This window comes from Schistocerca americana, chromosome 2, assembly GCF_021461395.2.
Source record: "Schistocerca americana isolate TAMUIC-IGC-003095 chromosome 2, iqSchAmer2.1, whole genome shotgun sequence".
Classification (NCBI taxonomy): Eukaryota; Metazoa; Arthropoda; class Insecta; order Orthoptera; family Acrididae; genus Schistocerca; species Schistocerca americana.
In genome coordinates this window covers 325,904,921-325,923,786 of record NC_060120.1, presented here as the reverse complement: position 1 = coordinate 325,923,786, position 18,866 = coordinate 325,904,921, and the positions used below count along the sequence as shown (strand labels likewise).

Here is an 18,866-nt window from a genome sequence, read left to right as displayed (position 1 = left end):
TCTTGATCTAAACATGATGGAGGCCTCCAAAAAAATTACTTTCGGCAGATGGGCTATGTGTCATTGTGATGTGTCATTGTGAATAGTATGAAAGATCATATGACTCCTTTGGCAAATGTAACAGTGGTTAACATCTCCTTGTTGCTTACAGCAAACATATTGGTTTATAGCTGCAATAAAATCCCATGTATACAACTGTAAGTCTTCCCAGATTTTCAGGTGGATGATCTGCCTGACTGGCAAATATTTTAACATACTTCACCAACTTCATCACGTGCTACTAATGTACTGAATTGTGGCGGGCACTGTTATTCCCTTTATATTTAACCTTTGCACACTCTCCTTCCCCTTCCACCTCCCCTGCCCCTCCCTTGTGGTCCACCTGGCATGAACCCATCATGCCATACACTCCCCTGCTTGTGACTGTGTGCAGCTAGTTTACTTGATGGTAAAAGGTTGTGAAACAAAACTGTAGTCACAGTGACACCAGTGCATGCTTCAGTTTTGTTGTTTTGTGAATGCCTGAGCCATCTCTGAAGTGAAACTTTTGGTAGCTGCACGGGTAGTTGTGTAGCTAATACTTGTGTGCATGAAAAAATATAAGGAAAGGAATAAATTCATAAGTTGATAAAATAGCGACATCAGCCCGTTGTTCAGCGAACTTGCTGCATAAAATTTGTGGGAGACTCGAAAAGTTATTTTAATCATCTGAGAGAACATCACCAGAACAGTTCACATTTCTTCTTAATAGAGGTAATGACGTGGCAAGGCAGAAAGATACTATAATACATTAAGCATTGTTTCCAGACCTAAGTATTCTGTTCACATTGCATTTTTTGTCAAATCGATATTAATATTAATCTCTACAATAGATGTTGCTGGTTCCATGGACAGATATTTTATTTGCTTGTATTTTTCATAATCCATTTGTGGGTGTGTTTCTAATTGAATGAATTTTCCTCTTCGGTTCAGATGTCATCAGTTCATCCATATTCAAGTTGTGTAGGAGTGCCACAAGTGCACTAACATGTCACTGATGATTTTTGTAGTCAACAGCATTGAAATCCTATACATAGCATAGTTGTCAAAGAAGCAGACGATCTGCTTCATTTCTTACTTCTTGTTTAGCTTTGTTGATACACTACTAAGACAACAACTAATTTCAGACCATGCACAACTACTAATTTCATATTGCCAAAGGTGGAACAAACTGAAATTGTTAACATTCGCCAGTGACTTGGGCAACTGCATGCCATGCATGCATAGTGCCCGGTATTGAAGTTTCATAATGTGGTTTTGCAACCTACTGTAGTCTTGTAAACTGCACTTAATTCTGCCAGCCCTGTATGTTTACTCCTACAAGGTGTTTGTAGTTAATAATATGGATCCATTCCAAAGAAACTGTGGCATTCACTCCATAAACGCTTGAGTGTAGAATCTATTTTTATTTATACGACAATTTGCTGTTCATTTTATTGAAATCTGGGCAATATTTAGGTTCCATTTTGAATAAGCTCCAAATAGAACAAAATTTTGGGTGATGAATTCCAAATTTTCAAATCTAAGTTGAATGGCTTTCTTGTGGCACACACATTTTATTGTGTAAATTTATTTGTACACACCATGGAAAACATTTTGTCATATTTAATTCTTTCTTTTTTGTATCACTATTCTGTGAATTTAAAGGAGAAAGAGTAATAATAATACATTCCTGTTTTTGGTTTCAGGATGCAACTTTGACTGGAATGAGAGAGGTGGCACAGAAGATGGATGCTGTTGTTAGCCTGGAGAAATTGCATAACGAAGATAATACTCCATTGTTCTTGACATGGGATGCTGATAAGTTTGGTAGGATCACAATTAAGTAGCTCATAGATAAAACATTTACACAAATGGTACTAGTAGTTTTGCAGTGAAAGGTGTACAGATCATACTATTTACTACAGCTAAACTACTATCAAAGTTGCCATACCTATAGAGGAAACAAGTTACACATTCAGAAGAGAATTAAAAACCAACTTAAAATACATCACACAATCAGTGAAAGATGTAAAATGTATTTATTGGAGTAAACTGACATTTTCTCTAATAATGCTAAAAGCAACAGTGATATGCTAGGAAAGAGATGTTAAGTACAACTGTAAATGTTTACTGAAATTGCTGCATAATTTTGAGATGTATTCGAGTGAAAGAATATCATATCAGTAATATCAAAGTATTTACAGTGAACCAAGTTGCAAAAACAAGGTGTCCAGTGAAGGAGTTTCTGGTTTCAAAATTAAATATCTCGAAAATTAAGGTTGATAGACAAGTGCAATGTTTATTGCAAAAGCTGTAAGAATTTTGTACAATAGATACACAGAAGTTTTGAAATACACTCCTGGAAATTGAAATAAGAACACCGTGAATTCATTGCCCCAGGAAGGGGAAACTTTATTGACTCATTCCTGGGGGCAGATGCATCACATGATCACACTGACAGAACCACAGGCACATAGACACAGGCAACAGAGCATGCACAATGTCGGCACTAGTACAGTGTATATCCACCTTTCGCAGCAATGCAGGCTGCTATTCTCCCATGGAGACGATCGTAGAGATGCTGGATGTAGTCCTGTGGAACGGCTTGCCATGCCATTTCCACCTGGCGCCTCAGTTGGACCAGCGTTCGTGCTGGACGTGCAGACCGCGTAAGACGACGCTTCATCCAGTCCCAAACATGCTCAATGGGGGACTGATCCGGAGATCTTTCTGGCCAGGGTAGTTGACTTACACCTTCGAGAGCACGTTGGGTGGCACGGGATACATGCGGACGTGCATTGTCCTGTTGGAACAGCAAGTTCCCTTGCCGGTCTAGGAATGGTAGAACGATGGGTTCGATGACGGTTTGGATGTACCGTGCACTATTCAGTGTCCCCTCGACGATCACCAGTGGTGTACGGCCAGTGTAGGAGATCGCTCCCCACACCATGATGCCGGGTGATGGCCCTGTGTGCCTCGGTCGTATGCAGTCCTGATTGTGGCGCTCACCTGCACGGCGCCAAACACGCATACGACCATCATTGGCACCAAGGCAGAAGCGACTCTCATCGCTGAAGACGACACATCTCCATTCGTCCCTCCATTCACGCCTGTCGCGACACCCCTGGAGGCGGGCTGCACGATGTTGGGGCGTGAGCGGAAGACGGCCTAACGGTGTGCGGGACCGTAGCCCAGCTTCATGGAGACGGTTGCGAATGGTCCTCGCCGATACCCCAGGAGCAACAGTGTCCCTAATTTGCTGGGAAGTGGCGGTGCGGTCCCCTACGGCACTGCGTAGGATCCTACGGTCTTGGCGTGCATCCGTGCATCGCTGCGGTCCGGTCCCAGGTCGACGGGCACGTGCACCTTCCGCCGACCACTGGCGACAACATCAATGTACTGTGGAGACCCCACGCCCCACGTGTTGAGCAATTCGGCGGTACGTCCACCCGGCCTCCCGCATGCCCACTATACGCCCTCGCTCAAAGTCCGTCAACTGCACATACGGTTCACGTCCACGCTGTCGCGGCATGCTACCAGTGTTAAAGACTGCGATGGAGCTCCGTATGTCACGGCAAACTGGCTGACACTGACGGCGGCGGTGCACAAATGCTGCGCAGCTAGCGCCATTCGACGGCCAACACCGCGGTTCCTGGTGTGTCCTCTGTGCCGTGCGTGTGATCATTGCTTGTACAGCCCTCTCGCAGTGTCCGGAGCAAGTATGGTGGGTCTGACACACCGGTGTCAATGTGTTCTTTTTTCCATTTCCAGGAGTGTAGTTCAAAAATCTGTTAAGAGATGGTGCTGCAATCACAACATGTAGTGCCTGCTATTAGTGCACTGCAGCTCAGAGGGATCAGGTCCACTGTTGAAATGTGAAAGGAGGTTAGTGTACCAAAGAAAGAGATTGAAATCGTGTATTCCATTGAACAACATGTTTTTCTGGTACTAGCATACCACAGGTTACAACACGGTTCTATGGCAACAAGGCACAGTTTTCAAGAATGATTTTATGTTCCAAATGGACCCAAGTGAATACCATGCAAAAGACCTTCACCAAATTCCAACAAACATGTAGCATGACTGATGATCTAGCGTGGATTGTTAAATTCTGGCAAACTGTAGTTACTCTTGAAAGTGTCATCACACTTTTTAGAATTATTCACCAAAATCCAAAGAAATATGTCCGTAAAATGGCAGCAGAGACTGGTCTGAAGCAGCACACAGAAAATGCTGAGACAGAGCCTACACATGTTTCCATTCAAAATCCAAAGCCACCATATGGGCTCTGTGACAGAGGGCAGACTTTGCAAACCAGGTCTCACAATGATTGATAATCGAGGATTTGATGTTGGCTGAATCTGGTTCACAGGTGAAGCATACTTACACCTGAAGGAGTTGTGAATACACAAAACTGGCAATTTTGAGATTCCAAAGATCTCCACTTATGTGAAGTGAAACCACAGTGGTCTCCAAAAGTTATTGTTTGGGTTTCCGTACGCATCAGAGGCATTATTAGTCCTCTTTGCATGTGAGAAATGACCACTACTGAATGTTACGTTGCAATTTTGGAACAATTTGTCACCACACAGCTAGTGTTGGAGGACTGACGAGGCACTGAGTGGTTCATGCAAGATGGGGGACAGACTACATGACACATAACAGATGTTTTGCTTTCATGATGAATACTTCAGGACAAGAGTCAGCGGATTGGATTATTGCAAATTCACTGGGGCAGGGATGAATTGGCCTCCATATTCACCTGATCTGACTCCTTTGCCTATCTTTCGTTTGGCACATTGAAAGACATTGTTTACCAGAATCATCTCACCACACTAGACAAGCTTGAATTAGTGATATATGCAACATCTAAATCCATTTCCATTGGGGCACTACAGGATGTGATGGAAAATTTTATTGTTCATTTGCACCACCTTTGTACTGTGAGTGGTTCACATTTCGGAGATTGTGATATGATTGGAAAGACTGCTCACAGAGAACAAGTTTTATTATACATGCTGATTTTGTTGTGTTGCCAACCACAAGAACATATACCATGTACTTTGGCCATTTTATGAACAGCTACCATGTTTAAACTGCAATTTGGCTGACTTCATTTGTAGTTGGAAGTGAATTGAATTTAAACATGAACAAACCTACGCCACTAGTATACAAGAATAACACACAAAAGAATGGAAAAGAAAACAGGAGCCATTAGATGATGATCAGTTTGGCTTCAGGAAAGGTAAAGATACAAGAGAGGCAGTTATCTAGTTGTCTTTGATAACTGAAGCAAGATTGAAGAAAAATCAGGAGAGACTCATAGCATTCATCGACCTTGACAAAGCGTGGACAGTGTAAAAGGGTGTAAGACGTTCAAAAGTTTGAGAAAAACAGGAGTAAACTATAAGGAAAAATAGGTAATATATAATATGTCAAAGAACCAATGGGGAACAATAAGACTAGAAGACGAAGAACAAAGCGCTTGGATTGAAAAGTAGTCTTTTGCCCCCTACTGCTCAGTACACACATCAAAGAAGAAATAACAGGAAAAAAAAGAAAATTTTTAAGGTGAGGTTAACATTCATAGTGTTACGATATCGATGGTAGATGCAGGGATGACACTATTATCCTCAGTGAATGTCACAAAGAATTAAAGGATCTGTTGGATGGAATAAACAGTCTTATGAGTACACAGTATGCACTGAGAGTAAACTGGAAAAGGACAAAAGGTAATGAGATGTAGCAGAAATAAGAATAGCGAGAAACTTCATATTAAAATGGAGGATCAGGTAGTAGAAGCAGTAAGGAATCCTTCTACATTGGAAACAAATTTCCCAAGACGGACGAAACAACAAGGACATAAAAAGCAGACTAACAGAGGCAAAGAGGACATTCGTTGCCAAGAAGAGGCTATTAATATCAAACATTGGCCTTAACTGGAGGAAGAAATTTCTGAAGATGTACATTTGGTGCACAGTATTGTATAGTTCTAAATAATGAAAACAGAAAAAAATCTAAGCATTTGACATGTGTTGCTACAGAAGAATGTTCGAAATCAGATGGATAGATAAGACAGGGAATGAGGATGTTCTCCGCAGAATCAGTGATGGAAGAAACATACAGAAAACACTGACAACAATAAGGGACAGGATGATAGAACATATGTTAAGGCATTGGGGCATAATCTCTGTGGCACTAGGGGGAACTGTAGAGGGTGAAAGCTGTAGGGGAAAACAAAGATCTGAACACATCCAACAAATAATTGAATATGTGTGGTGCAAGTTCTACTCTAAGATGAAGATGTTAGCACAGGAGGGGAATTCATGTCAGGCTGCATCAAATCAATCGGAAGACTGATGACTCAAAAACAATTGGGTATGGTGGAAGTGAAAGAGTGTGTGTCAGCCGCAGGTTCTAAGCAGCAACTGGGAGCACTATGGGCAGACGACATGTTTGGAAGCAATAAACAAAGGAATATTGTCAAGTTGTCTCTCATGGATGTGAAATTTGCTATGTATTAAGAAAAAAAAGCTATTCTCATGTCCCAGCATAATTAGAACCTTGAAAATCGTAACATATTTGGAAGAAATAACCAAATGTTTCTGACAACCAGGATTATAAATTTTATTGATGCCCGTTTCACTTGCAGCAATTTAAGCTGTGCTATTAGGTCCTACTCAAACCTCCAACTCAGAAATCTCAACTTATTTGGAATAAACAGCTAAATATTTGTGACAGACAAGATTATAAATTACATTGCTGCTTGAGTATAGAAAAACAATGTGGTTGTAATAATTATTAAACTTTAGTTAATTGAGACAGTGCAGATAGAAAACTATTTACTGTATGGATACCCAACTTATAGGAATGATGATCAGACTATGTGCCGCAGGATTTGCGTTTTTAGTAGTGTTATTGCCACGACTTGCCATTAGGCACAGGTATGGCTATGGCGCCTATGGAGGCGCTCTTTGATCCCAGCTCTGTGGAAGAGAGGTGGTTAAGCCTCAACTGTTTTGATGCACAATGTAGTTTCACCACACATTGCGTGTGAGGTTACTCTGTTATTCTGCAACACATTTGGATAAAACCAAATCATGTGAAAATTAAAATGTGTTTCTTTCAAACGTTTGTTATTTCTCATCCCTTACAAATGTTTCCACAAAGTTTCATTGCTCTAAGCTCACTCATTTTTCATGGGGTACCTCTCAAGTATATTATTATTATTATTATTTACCACTAGTACTGCTGTAGCTGCTGCTGCTATCACCACCATTATTACTATTATTGTTATTAAAAAATACTGTGACATACAATTGGCTTTGATAGGAAGCAAAAAAGGAGGTGAAGATAAAATTAATGTAAACCATTTCTTTTCATTTATTTCGTTTCTCCTTGTACTATCAAAATGTTGACAGTTTGTAACTCTGATTAGTCAAAATACGTTAAAAAAAATTTTTTTTCTCAGGGTAAAAAAGAGATCGTCTCATACTCAGGTCATCTTATTCTTGGTTAAACACAGTATTTGTATGACTAATATAACATGCTGACTATTTGCAATCTTTGGCAAACACTGCATACCCATAAATGTCTATAGTTTTATACAAACACTTGAAAGATGTGTCTTGTCTAAATTCTTTCTCTTAATTTACCTGCGTAAATTGAGTAAGTAGCACATACTCTTATCCTTGTGTAGCTTTGATTAGTGTTAGGCCAACAGTGACAATAATTTGTTTGTCTCCAAAATGTGAAATGTTAACAATCTTTGCAAAATCATTCTGAGACATTGGATACTGCTATGCAGAATGAAACATTATTGTAAAACTATAAACAGTGCACCTAAGGATAACATGTTGGCAAAACAACTCTTTCTAATTAGGAAGCAGTACAATGTAGTTATAGACATTGATTCAGAAAAGCATGTACTGGATGGATGTAGGTGCCCTGGTATTTTCTGCCAGGACTTCTAATGGGTTTCTTTTGTTATTTTTCACACCTTTTAGTGGAATGTTAATTTACATGTATTTGAAGTGAGGTTTTATAAACTTCTTTCTCTCTGTATACAAGGTGTCTGTAATTAATGTTCCAGTTTCAAAATGGTGTAGAAAGAGAACCACTGCTCAGAATTACATCAGATTTGAACAGTATATTATTGACTCAGGGGGACATGCCAAGGAACAAATAAATAAATAAATAAAATTAATGAAAATTTTGCCAACAGATGTCACTGTAAGTGTCTTGAGGTAAATGGGTTCGACTGCAAATGACAGAGGAATCCAGGTTCAGAATGCGTTGGGCATTGTCTGCCTTCTGATCAGCTACAGTCGTAACTAAAGCACTGAACACAACATCTTCAGACAACCCCACAGCCAGAAGTCATACGGATTAAGATCAGGTGATACTGACCACCAGGCTGTAAGAAAGTAACGGATGATAACTCCAACATTTCTGAAATGCTTCTGCTGCGGCAAACTTCACTGTCTGTGCACTGTGCGGAGGAGGCTGATTTTGCACAAAAATATCCTATCCACACATCCATGCTGATGAAGGGTTGGCATTATATTGGTGTGGAAAATAGTGTCCTAGTACTTCCCAGTGGTGGTACAGGTAACGGGACCCACTGGACTCATCTCCTCAAAAAAATATGCCCCTACAATAGATAATACCCTCAACCCACATCACACAGTCACCTTTATAGACTGAAATGGTACCAGGTGATGTGCGTGTGGATTTTCTCTTGCCCATGTTCTGCATATTGATTTGTCCATGGGCATGGAAATGGGCTTTGTCTGTCTATAGAATGTTCTGTGGCCACTGATTCCCATTTCCACACAAGAAAACATTCCAGAGCAAACATTTGTCTTGCTGGCAGGTCAGCAGGAAGCAAGTCCTGAACATGGGTGATTTTGTATGAATAGTAATGCAGGATTTTTCATAGGCATTTGGGCAATTACCTGTGCACTACATGTTAGCACACCACTGCTCAACCCCTCCTCCAGTGCTGTACACACTTCTTTGACAGACATCAGATCAACTGCTTTCCTCACATTGCCACATTGCACTTCAAAGGAACCTGTCTTTTTCGAATTTTGTAATCATATTTCTCCAGATCATCAGCAGACAACAGGTCAGTACGTTTTTTCATATCCAGGAGTGTCTGGAACTTCTGCAGGGCCACTGGCTCACAGTCACTGTTCCTGTAAAAAAGCTTTATGAGCAGCGTGTGATCCTTCATGGAGACAGTCATATTGGGCGTCTCAAAAGCAAACTGAGAAACAGCTTCTGTGTGCCACACATGTGTTGGTACGCGTATTCTGATGTTTACAGCGCCATCTGTTGCTCAGCTTTTTTCCCCATAATGTTTCCCCCTGCATCAATAACACAGGCCAACGAAAAAATGTTTTGGAAAACTTTTTTTTACTTTGATAGCTGATCTTTATAGATTTTTATGAGCTGAATCCAAATCTAGCCATAGTTTTCTTTTGTATTACCCATAGTTTTCGAGAAATATGCTTTTTATTATATAGTATAAAAATCCTATGCTATACGGTAAATGAGGACATTAATGAAACACATGGTTTGTATTTACAGTAAGCTACTTAAAACAATGATACATGTTAATAGAGGTTTCACTTGTCAGCTGGAATTGGGTTGTATTTTCTTTCTCTTTTTTTCTCTGAAGCTTCTTATGTAGCTTTTTCTATGATGAGTCGCTTGCTGAACTTCTCAGAGAAGTGACCAACAGTAGTCCCCCATCATGTTGGTGTTCAAGCGGCCTTGGTAGCATTTTTCCGACACTTTAATGTCCTTGTGAAAACGCCCTCCTTGCTCCTCACAAACATCCTAAAGTTTTAAACTTAACATTGTAGCTATAATAGAAACATTCTGGGGTTTTTTTCATGTCTTAAGAACTTTGTAATGACTTGCTTGAATGATGATAACCATGCTTCTTTCTCATTTAAGGTCATTGTGGATTCAAAGTTAACATCAAACGTCAATTTTCTAATTTCAGGTCGACCAAGACTCCTTCTTTTAGTTTAGCTTCTGAAAGGTGTGGAAACTTTTGGCAGAGATACTTAAAACATGGTCCATCTTTAGTCAAAGCCTTTACCAACTGTTTCATTTGGCCTAACTTACATGTAGAGGTGGTAGGAGTACGGGTTTTGGATCTACAAGGTTTGTGCGTAGAATGTTCTTCTCACCAGGTTTTAAAGACTCCCTCTCAGGCCAGTTCTTTCTGCACCAGTGTTGATCCCTAGCCCTATTCTCCCACTCACACAAGAAACATGGAAATTTGGTAAAGCTACCTTGCTGGTGACTGGGTGACTGGAATTCGAGAGTAGGAAAATGGAGAGAAGGAAACCTAGTAGGTGAATATGGATTGGGGGAAAGAAACGAAAGAGGAAGCCGTCTGGTAAAATTTTGCACAGAGCATAACTTAATCATAGCTAACACTTGGTTCATGAATCATCAAAGAAGGTTGTACACATGGAAGAATCCTGGAATCAGATAGATTATATAATGGTAAGATAGAGATTTAGGAACCAGGTATTAAATTGTAAGACATTTCCAGGGGCAGATGTGGACTCTGACCACAATCTATTGGTTATGAGCTGTAGATTAAAACTGAAGAAACTGCAAAAAGGTGGGAATTTAAGGAGATGGGATCTGGACAAACTGATTAAATCAGAGGTTGTACAGAGTTTCAGGGAGAGCATAAGGGAACAGTTGTCACAAATGGGGAAAAGAAATACAGTAGAAGAAGAATGGGCAGCTCTGAGGGATGAAATAGTGAAGGCAGCAGAGGATCAAGTAGGTAAAAAGACGAGGGCTAGTAGAAATCCTTGGGTAACTGAAGAAATATTTAATTTAATTGATGAAAGGAGAAACTATAAAAATGCAGTAAATGAAGCAGGCAAAAAGGAATAGAAACGTCTCAAAAATGAGATCGACAGGAAGTGCAAAATGGCTAAGCAGGGATGGCTAGAGGACAAATGTAAGGATGTAGAGGCTTATCTCACCAGGGGTAAGATAGATACTGCCTACAGGAAATAGGTACTGCCTACAGGAAAATTAAAGAGACCTTTGGAGAAAAGAGAACAACTTGTATGAATATCAAGAGCTCAGATGGAAACCCAGTTCTAAGCAAAGAAGAGAAAGCAGAAAGGTGGAAGGAGTATATAGAAGGTCTATACAAGGGCGACATACTTGAGGACAATATTCTGGAAATGGAAGAGAATGTAGATGAAGATGAAATGGGAGATACAATACTGCGTGAAGAGTTTGACAGAGCAATGAAAGACCCGAGTCGAAACAAGGCCCCGGGAGTAGACAACATTCCATTAGAACTACTGACAGCCTTGGCAGAGCCAGTCCTGACAAAACTCTACCATCTGGTGAGCAAGATGTATGAGACAGGTGAAATACCCTCAGACTTCAAGAAGAATATAATAATTCCAATCCCAAAGAAAGCAGGTGTTGACAGATGTGAAAATTACCGAACAATCAGTTTAGTAAGCCACAGCTGCAAAATACTAATGCGAATTCTTCACAGATGAATGGAAAAACTGGTAGAAGCCAACCTTGGGGAAGACCAGTTTGGATTCCGTAGAAATATTGGAACACGTGATGCAATACTGACCTTACGACTTATCTTAGAAGAAAGATTAAGGAAAGGCAAACCTACATTTCTAGCATTTGTAGACTTAGAGAAAGCTTTTGACAATGTTGACTGGAATACTCTCTTTCAAATTCTAAAGGTGGCAGGGGTAAAATACAGGGAGCGAAAGGCTATTTACAATTTGTACAGAAAGCAGATGGCAGTTATATGAGTTGAGGGGCATGAAAGGGAAGCAGTTGTTGGGAAGGGAGTGAGACAGGGTTGTAGCCTCTCTCCGATGTTATTCAATGTGTATATTGAGCAAGCAGTAAAGGAAACAAAAGAAAAATTCGGAGTAAATATTAAAATTCATGGAGAAGAAGTAAAAACTTTGAAGTTCGCTGATGACATTGTAATTCTGTCAGAGACAGCAAAGGACTTGGAAGAGCAGTTGAATGGAATGGACAGTGTCTTGAAAGGAGGATATAAGATGAACATCAACAAAAGCAAAACGATGATAATGGAATGTAGTCGAATTAAGTTGGGCGATGCTGAGGGAATTAGATTCGGAGATGAGACACTTAAAGTAGTAAAGGAGTTTTGCTATTTGAGGAGCAAAAAAACTGACGATGGTCGAAGTAGAGAGGATATAAAATGTAGACTGGCAATGGCAAGGAAAGCGTTTCTGAAGAAGAAAAATTTGTTATCAATGAGTATAGATTTAAATGTCAAGAAGTCGTTTATGAAAGTATTTTTATGGAGTGTAGCCATGTATGGAAGTGAAACGTGGACGATAAATAGTTTAGACAAGAAGAGACTAGAAGCTTTCGAAATGTGGTGCTACAGAAGAATGCTGAAGATTAGATGGGTAGATCACATAACTAATGAGGAGGTATTGAATAGAATTGGGCACAACTCGACAAGAAGAAGGGACCGGTTGGTAGGACATGTTCTGAGGCATCAAGGGATCACAAATTTAGCATTGGAGGGTAGTGTGGAGGGTAAAAATCGTAGAGGGAGACCAAGAGATGAATACACTAAGCAGATTCAGAAGGGCGTAGGCTGCATTAAGTACTGGGAGATGAAGCAGCTTGCACAGGATAGAGTAGCATGGAAACCTGCATCAAACCAGTCTCAGGACTGAAGACCACAACACCACCACCTTGCTGACCAAGGACCATGCATGTTACTTTTAGATTGCCACATAGCATCTAACCATGAGCGGACTAGCCTATTTTATTTAGCACTATTTCTAGGTTTTCACAGCTTTCTTTCATATATACAGAATGTCCATCAGGTATAGGTGCATACATGTTACTATTGTGTGATAAAACAGCCTTTAAACTAGTTTTGGATGAATCAATAAACAGCCTCCAGTCTTCCTGTTTGTATTCAATACCAAACTCATTCATCAGATCGGGAATGTCTGAGCAGTACACTAAATCACCTTCTTGTTGAAAAACCTTGGAAAATTTCTGCTCTCTCTCTTTCTATACATGTACACACATCAAAAAAAGTTTTGCATCACCTCGGTTCCGAGAGTTCCGGATCCTGTACAGAAAATTGGAGTACAGATCATCATAAACATCATTCCTGCCCTTTTTATTGCTCATGAAAACCACACATTGCATGTTGTGCCACCATACAGCGAGACCTTCAGAGTTGGTGGTCCAGATTACTGCATACACAGGTACCTCCAATACCCAGTAAGACGTCCTCTTGATTTGATGCATGCCTGTATTCGTCGTGGCATACTGTCCACAAGTTCATCAAGACACTGTTGGTTCATACTGCCCCACTCCTCAATGGCGATTCGGGGTAGATCCCTCAGTGTGGTCGGTGGGTCACGTCATCCATAAACAGCCCTTTTCAATCTATCCCAGGCATGTTTGATAGGGTTCATGTCTGGAGAACATGCTGGCCACTCTAGTCAAGCGATGTTGTTATCCTGAAGGAAGTCATTCACAAGATGAGCACGATGGGGGCACGAATTGTCGTCCATGAAGACTAATGCATCGCCAATATGGTTGCACAATCAGTCAGAGGATGCATTCAGCCCCACATAATGCCACCCCAAAACAGTAGGGAACCTCTACCTTGCTGCATTCTCTAGACAGTGTGTCTAAGGTGTTCAGCGTGACTGGGTTACCTCCAAACACGTCTCCAATGATTGTCTGGTTGAAGGTATATGCAACACTCATCGGTGAAGAGAATGTGATGCCAATCCTGAGTGGTACAGTCGGTTGTTTTGCCCATCTGTACCATGCTGCATGGTGTTATGGTTGCAAAGGTGGACCTCACCATGAACGTCGGGAGTGAAGTTGCACATTATGTAGCCTATTGTGCACAGTTTGAGTTGTAACACGACGTCCTGTGGCTGTACAAAAAGCATTGTTCAACACGGTGGTGTTGCTGTCTCTCTGAGCCATAATCCATAGGTAGCGGTCATCCATTACAGTAGTAGCCCTTGGGCAGCCTGTCTCTCTGTATCTCCTCCATGTCCGAACAACATTGCTTTGGTTCACTCTGAGACGCCTGGACACTTCCCCTGTTGGGAGCCCTTCCTGGCACAAAGTAACAATGCGAATGCGATCGAACCAAGGTATTGACTGTCTAGTCATGGTTGAACTACAGACAACACGAGTCGTGTACCTCCTTCCTGGTGGAATGACTGGAACTGATTGGCTGTCGGACCCCCCCCTGTCTAATAGGCATTGCTCATGCATCGCTGTTTACACCTTTCGGTGGGTTAGTGACATCTCTCCACAGTCAAAGGGACTGTGTCTGTGATACAATATCCACTATCAACATCACGTGTCAGGAATTCTGGGAACTGAGGTGATGCAAAACTTTTTTTGATCCGTGTATATGCTGGTTCCAACTGCCAATAAATTTTCTTTTAATCTAGAGCCAAGCAATACAGATTTTTCTTTTGTTAAGACCAGATCCCTAACCAAATCATTAAGCTCGGTCTGGGTAAACAATTTGCGCTCTAGACTTCCTGTATTACAGTGGAATTCATCATCATCTGGTTCATCGAAATCAGATTGTACACCAGAAAATACTTCTGTTGGAATAGAATTCAAATCATTTGGTGGTTCAGGAACCGGCAAATCTACACCATACCCTACTGGTCGTATGGTGGATGGAATGTTAGGGTAGCTCATTGCCTTCTTGTTTTTCGAATCATGACCAGTATAATATCAACACTGCAAAAGTAGCAATCATTGGAATGATTTCTTGGCTCCCTCCATCTCATAGGAACAGCAAATCGAAAGACATTTTTCTCCTTTTTGAACTATGCATTATGTGGCACCAAAGATTTATCTTGATCACCAAGTATAAATCCAAGGTATGATAGAAAAACCTTTTTCAGAAAGTCTGTAATGTTTCTTTCGTGTTTTTTAATCACGAATTCACGACAAATATAACAAAAACTGTCAGCAGAGTTTTTACAACCACGATTAGACATTGTACTGAGGACATGTACAGGAAACGGGAATGTGAGGTTAGGTTGTCAGTAAACAAAACACCATCTGTTACCACAAATAGAATCGACCGTTTTTGCCAGCAAATATTTTTCAGCAGTGCTACCAACATCCTCTACATTCAGTACACCTCGTTTTTAAATTGTTTTAACTATATAAAAACTGTGAAATTCTTTAAAAATTGCTTAATTTAATAAATTTAACTGTAAAATGTGAAGAAATGGTGGGTGATACAGTTTTTTGAGTATCATATTTGGATTTTCCACCGTAAAAAACATAAGAATGAGGTATTTTCAGCAAAAAGTTTTGCTATTCAAATTTGGTGTCATTCTGAGCAGTGATTCCCTTTTTACAGTGATCTGAAACTGGTACTTTAATGATGGACACTCTGCATTCAGCTTGATGTCAACATGGATTTATTTTATACTGTGATATCCAAAACACAAAAAAGACCTAGACACATAACCTTTACAATGTCTAAATGCAGTTCCCTTTACTATGTCTGTTTAAGAATTTAATTGTTAATTCAATAGCTTGCAAAACAAGAGAAAAGGTTACTTTAATTAATTGTCATAAGAGCTGTAATTTTAGAAATTAACTTGTCCTCTTTTGTAAAGTAGGTTTCTTATTTCAATCTAAGCTGACACAAATACAGGATGTATCACACAGAATAATCCGAATTTAAAAAATCATAACTGTTATGTTATTTGAAATATGTGCATGAACAACATGCTGTTGGAAAATGCAAACTCTTTGAATTTTATTTATTTATTTATGCATTTATTTTACCTGGCGAGATTAGGGCCTTCAGGCCCTCTCTTACACCTAACCAGGCATACTCAGATTCAACGAATTTCAGTTTCTACAGAACATTAAGGACATATAACATGTTATACAGTATTAATGTTAAAGAAAAAAATAGAGATTATAAAAGTAGTACAATGATAATTATAACAATCAAAAAATAATTATAACAATCAAGAATAATAATCATAATAATAGTAATGACTATGTATATGAAAGTAAACATATTTTTATTTTATGAATGTCAGTCCTATTGCTAGTTGGGAATTGACTCGTTATATTCTTGCAGCTTGTGAGTTATTCTCATCAAGCAGAGACATAAGATGATAGAATGGGGTGAAAGAGATATAGAAGAGGTAGATAGGTTAGAGGAAGAGAAATAGAATGGTAAAATTCGAAGCTATGATGGAGAGGAGAAAGAAAAAGATGAGAGGGGCACAACAATGGTGGCTATACCGTCCCTAATATGTAAGTCTTGAGTTCCCTCTTGAATGTTGAGTGGTTCTGGATAAGACGCAGATCACAGGGGAGCGCGTTCCATAGTCGTATGGCTAAGATGGAGAATGACACGGAGAAAGATTTCGTGTTATGTATAGGTACAGCCAAGATGCTAGACGTGTCAGATCTGGTATTGTGGTTGTGGAATGATGGTAGGTGTTTGATGTGAGAAGGTAAGTATTGGGGGCACCAGTGGCTAAGAAATCTATGAAGTAAGCACATCGTGTGGAGATCGCATGCCTTATGTGGGCGTATCCAACCTAGCTGGGAGTATGAAGGACTGATATGATCATACAGCCGTATATTGCATATGTATCTAACGCAAGCATTCATCACTAACTCGAGGCATCTCGAATTTTCACTATTTGTGCCATGTTGAACTACATCACAGTAGTAAAGATTAGGCAAGACTAGTGTTTGGACTAATTTTTGTTTAACATGGGTTGGAAATATTTTTCTAAATTTTTGAATTTCATGTAGGGAGGAGAGCGATTTCCGGCAAGCTGTGACTGTTTGTTCTTCCCAGTTTAGGTGTTCATCCAAGATTATTCCAAGGTCTTTTACTGTTTTTTTGTATGTTAGTTGGGTACCATTGAGGAGTATTTGAGGGACTATTTCGCGAAAGTACCGACTGATTAACTTTGGATGAGATATAAGTATGACCTGGGATTTCTTGGGGTTCAGTTTCAGATCTAGGTTCTGTGCCCATTGAGAAACAGAGCAAAGATCTGCATTCATACTCGCTACTGCATCAGCAATGTTCTTGGGGCTTGCACTTATGTACAGTTGGATGTCGTCGGCATATAGATGGTAGTTGCAGGAGTGAATCACTGAAGAAATATCATTAATGTACAGTGAGAAGAGTAATGGACCAAGGACGGAGCCTTGGGGAACTCCAGACCCACGAATGACTTGTTGACTCCTGTTTTTGAGGTAGCTGTCGAACCAGTGTATTGCACTGTTTGAGAAATTCAGTTCCTTCATTTTAATTAGTAATATATCAAAGTCAACTGTATCAAAAGCCTTGCTAAAGTCAAGCAGTGTTAGGATGGTAGCTTCACGTCTGTCCATAGCATGTTTAATGTCATCAGTTACTTTGATTAATGCAGTTGCTGTACTATGGTGCTTTCGAAAGCCTGACTGATATTTGTCGTGGATGTTATGAGTTTTGAGGTAATCCGTCAGCTTTTCATGGACGATGTATTCTAGGGCTTTAGATATTGCAGGTAGTATGCTGATCGGCCTGTAGTCACCTGGCAACTTAGGGTTGTCAGTCTTGGGTATAGGTTGAATTAAACTTTGCTCCCACTCAGTAGGATATGTACTACTGACAAGAGACAGGTTGAAGATGTCTGTGATAACTGGAGTAATAGTGTCTACGACGTTCTTAATCATGCCAATGCTCACTCCATCATTTCCTACTGCCTCGGAAGAGATTCTCATAATTGCCTTGTGTACTGTGCTGGTAGTGACATGTTTTAGGAAAAACTTGTCTCTCAAGAGATTGATATCTTGGGGCTGGTAATTTGTCACTGCGTGGCAGTTTACAGCTGTTGAGAAGAAATCGTTAAATTCTTCTGCAGATGCTTGCTAAACAGCGTCAGATCTTCGCTTCCCTATACCGAGACTGCGCGGCTTTTTCCACAGTGCAGCAGGTTTTGATATGCCGCATACGACAGAGCGGGCATGTCTCATTTTGGCATTCCTCACGCTTTGCTTGGTTCTATTTCGGAGTTTCCTATAAGCTTCGTATGCCTCGGGAGTTTGGTTACGCTTGAAGGCCCTATGTGCAGCATCACATTTATTCATTAACTGGCATAATGCAGTGGTGAGCCACGGAGCGGGAGCTCTCTTTACCTTGACAGTGCGTTGAGGAGCATGTTTATCATACAGTGCAATAATTTTGCGACATAATTCCCCAATTTTTTCCGTGTAAAGTCGGTTCATTGCTTATATCATGCCAAGGGATGTCTGAGCAATCCTTTTGAAGAGTGTCATGGTTAACATTTTTTAGGTTTCTGTAGGTTACCAGGTGAGATTTTTCTTTGGTAGTATGCACTGAGTAATTTAAGAATATCACGTCATGAGCAGAGAGTCCTGGAGCAGATGTCTGATTGGCACGAATTATTTTATCTGGTCACTTTGTTGCTATTATATCTATGAGTGTATGGCTGTGTGGCTGTGTGGGTCCAGCGGTGTTAAACTCATATCATTGGAGTGGAACAGTCTCCTTAGTTTTTCTGCAGAGGGAGATTTTAACTGCAAGTCGATGTTTGTGTCGCCCATAATGATTATGTATTCATACAGTGCCACGAGCGAGGACAGGTCAGACTGAAAGGAGGACATAGCACCAACGTTTGGAGGTTTATAGATTGCACCAATTAGCAGTTTCTGATTTGATGTATTTATTTCGAAAAACAAGAACTCTGCTTCTCCTTCACCCTTTGCATCCG

At 40.3% G+C, this 18,866-nt stretch overlaps 1 protein-coding gene across 1 annotated transcript in view; it reads left to right on the top strand.

The window, feature by feature from the left end:
- The window catches only part of LOC124593760 (cyclin-dependent kinase 2-interacting protein-like), a 117,381-nt gene that overhangs the window by 58,675 nt on the left and 39,840 nt on the right, over positions 1–18,866 (top strand). Inside the window, exon 4 of the mRNA XM_047132111.1 lies at positions 1,728–1,848. Within this exon, the coding sequence (XP_046988067.1) occupies positions 1,728–1,848 (121 nt within the window). The remainder of the gene's footprint in view (positions 1–1,727; positions 1,849–18,866) is intronic.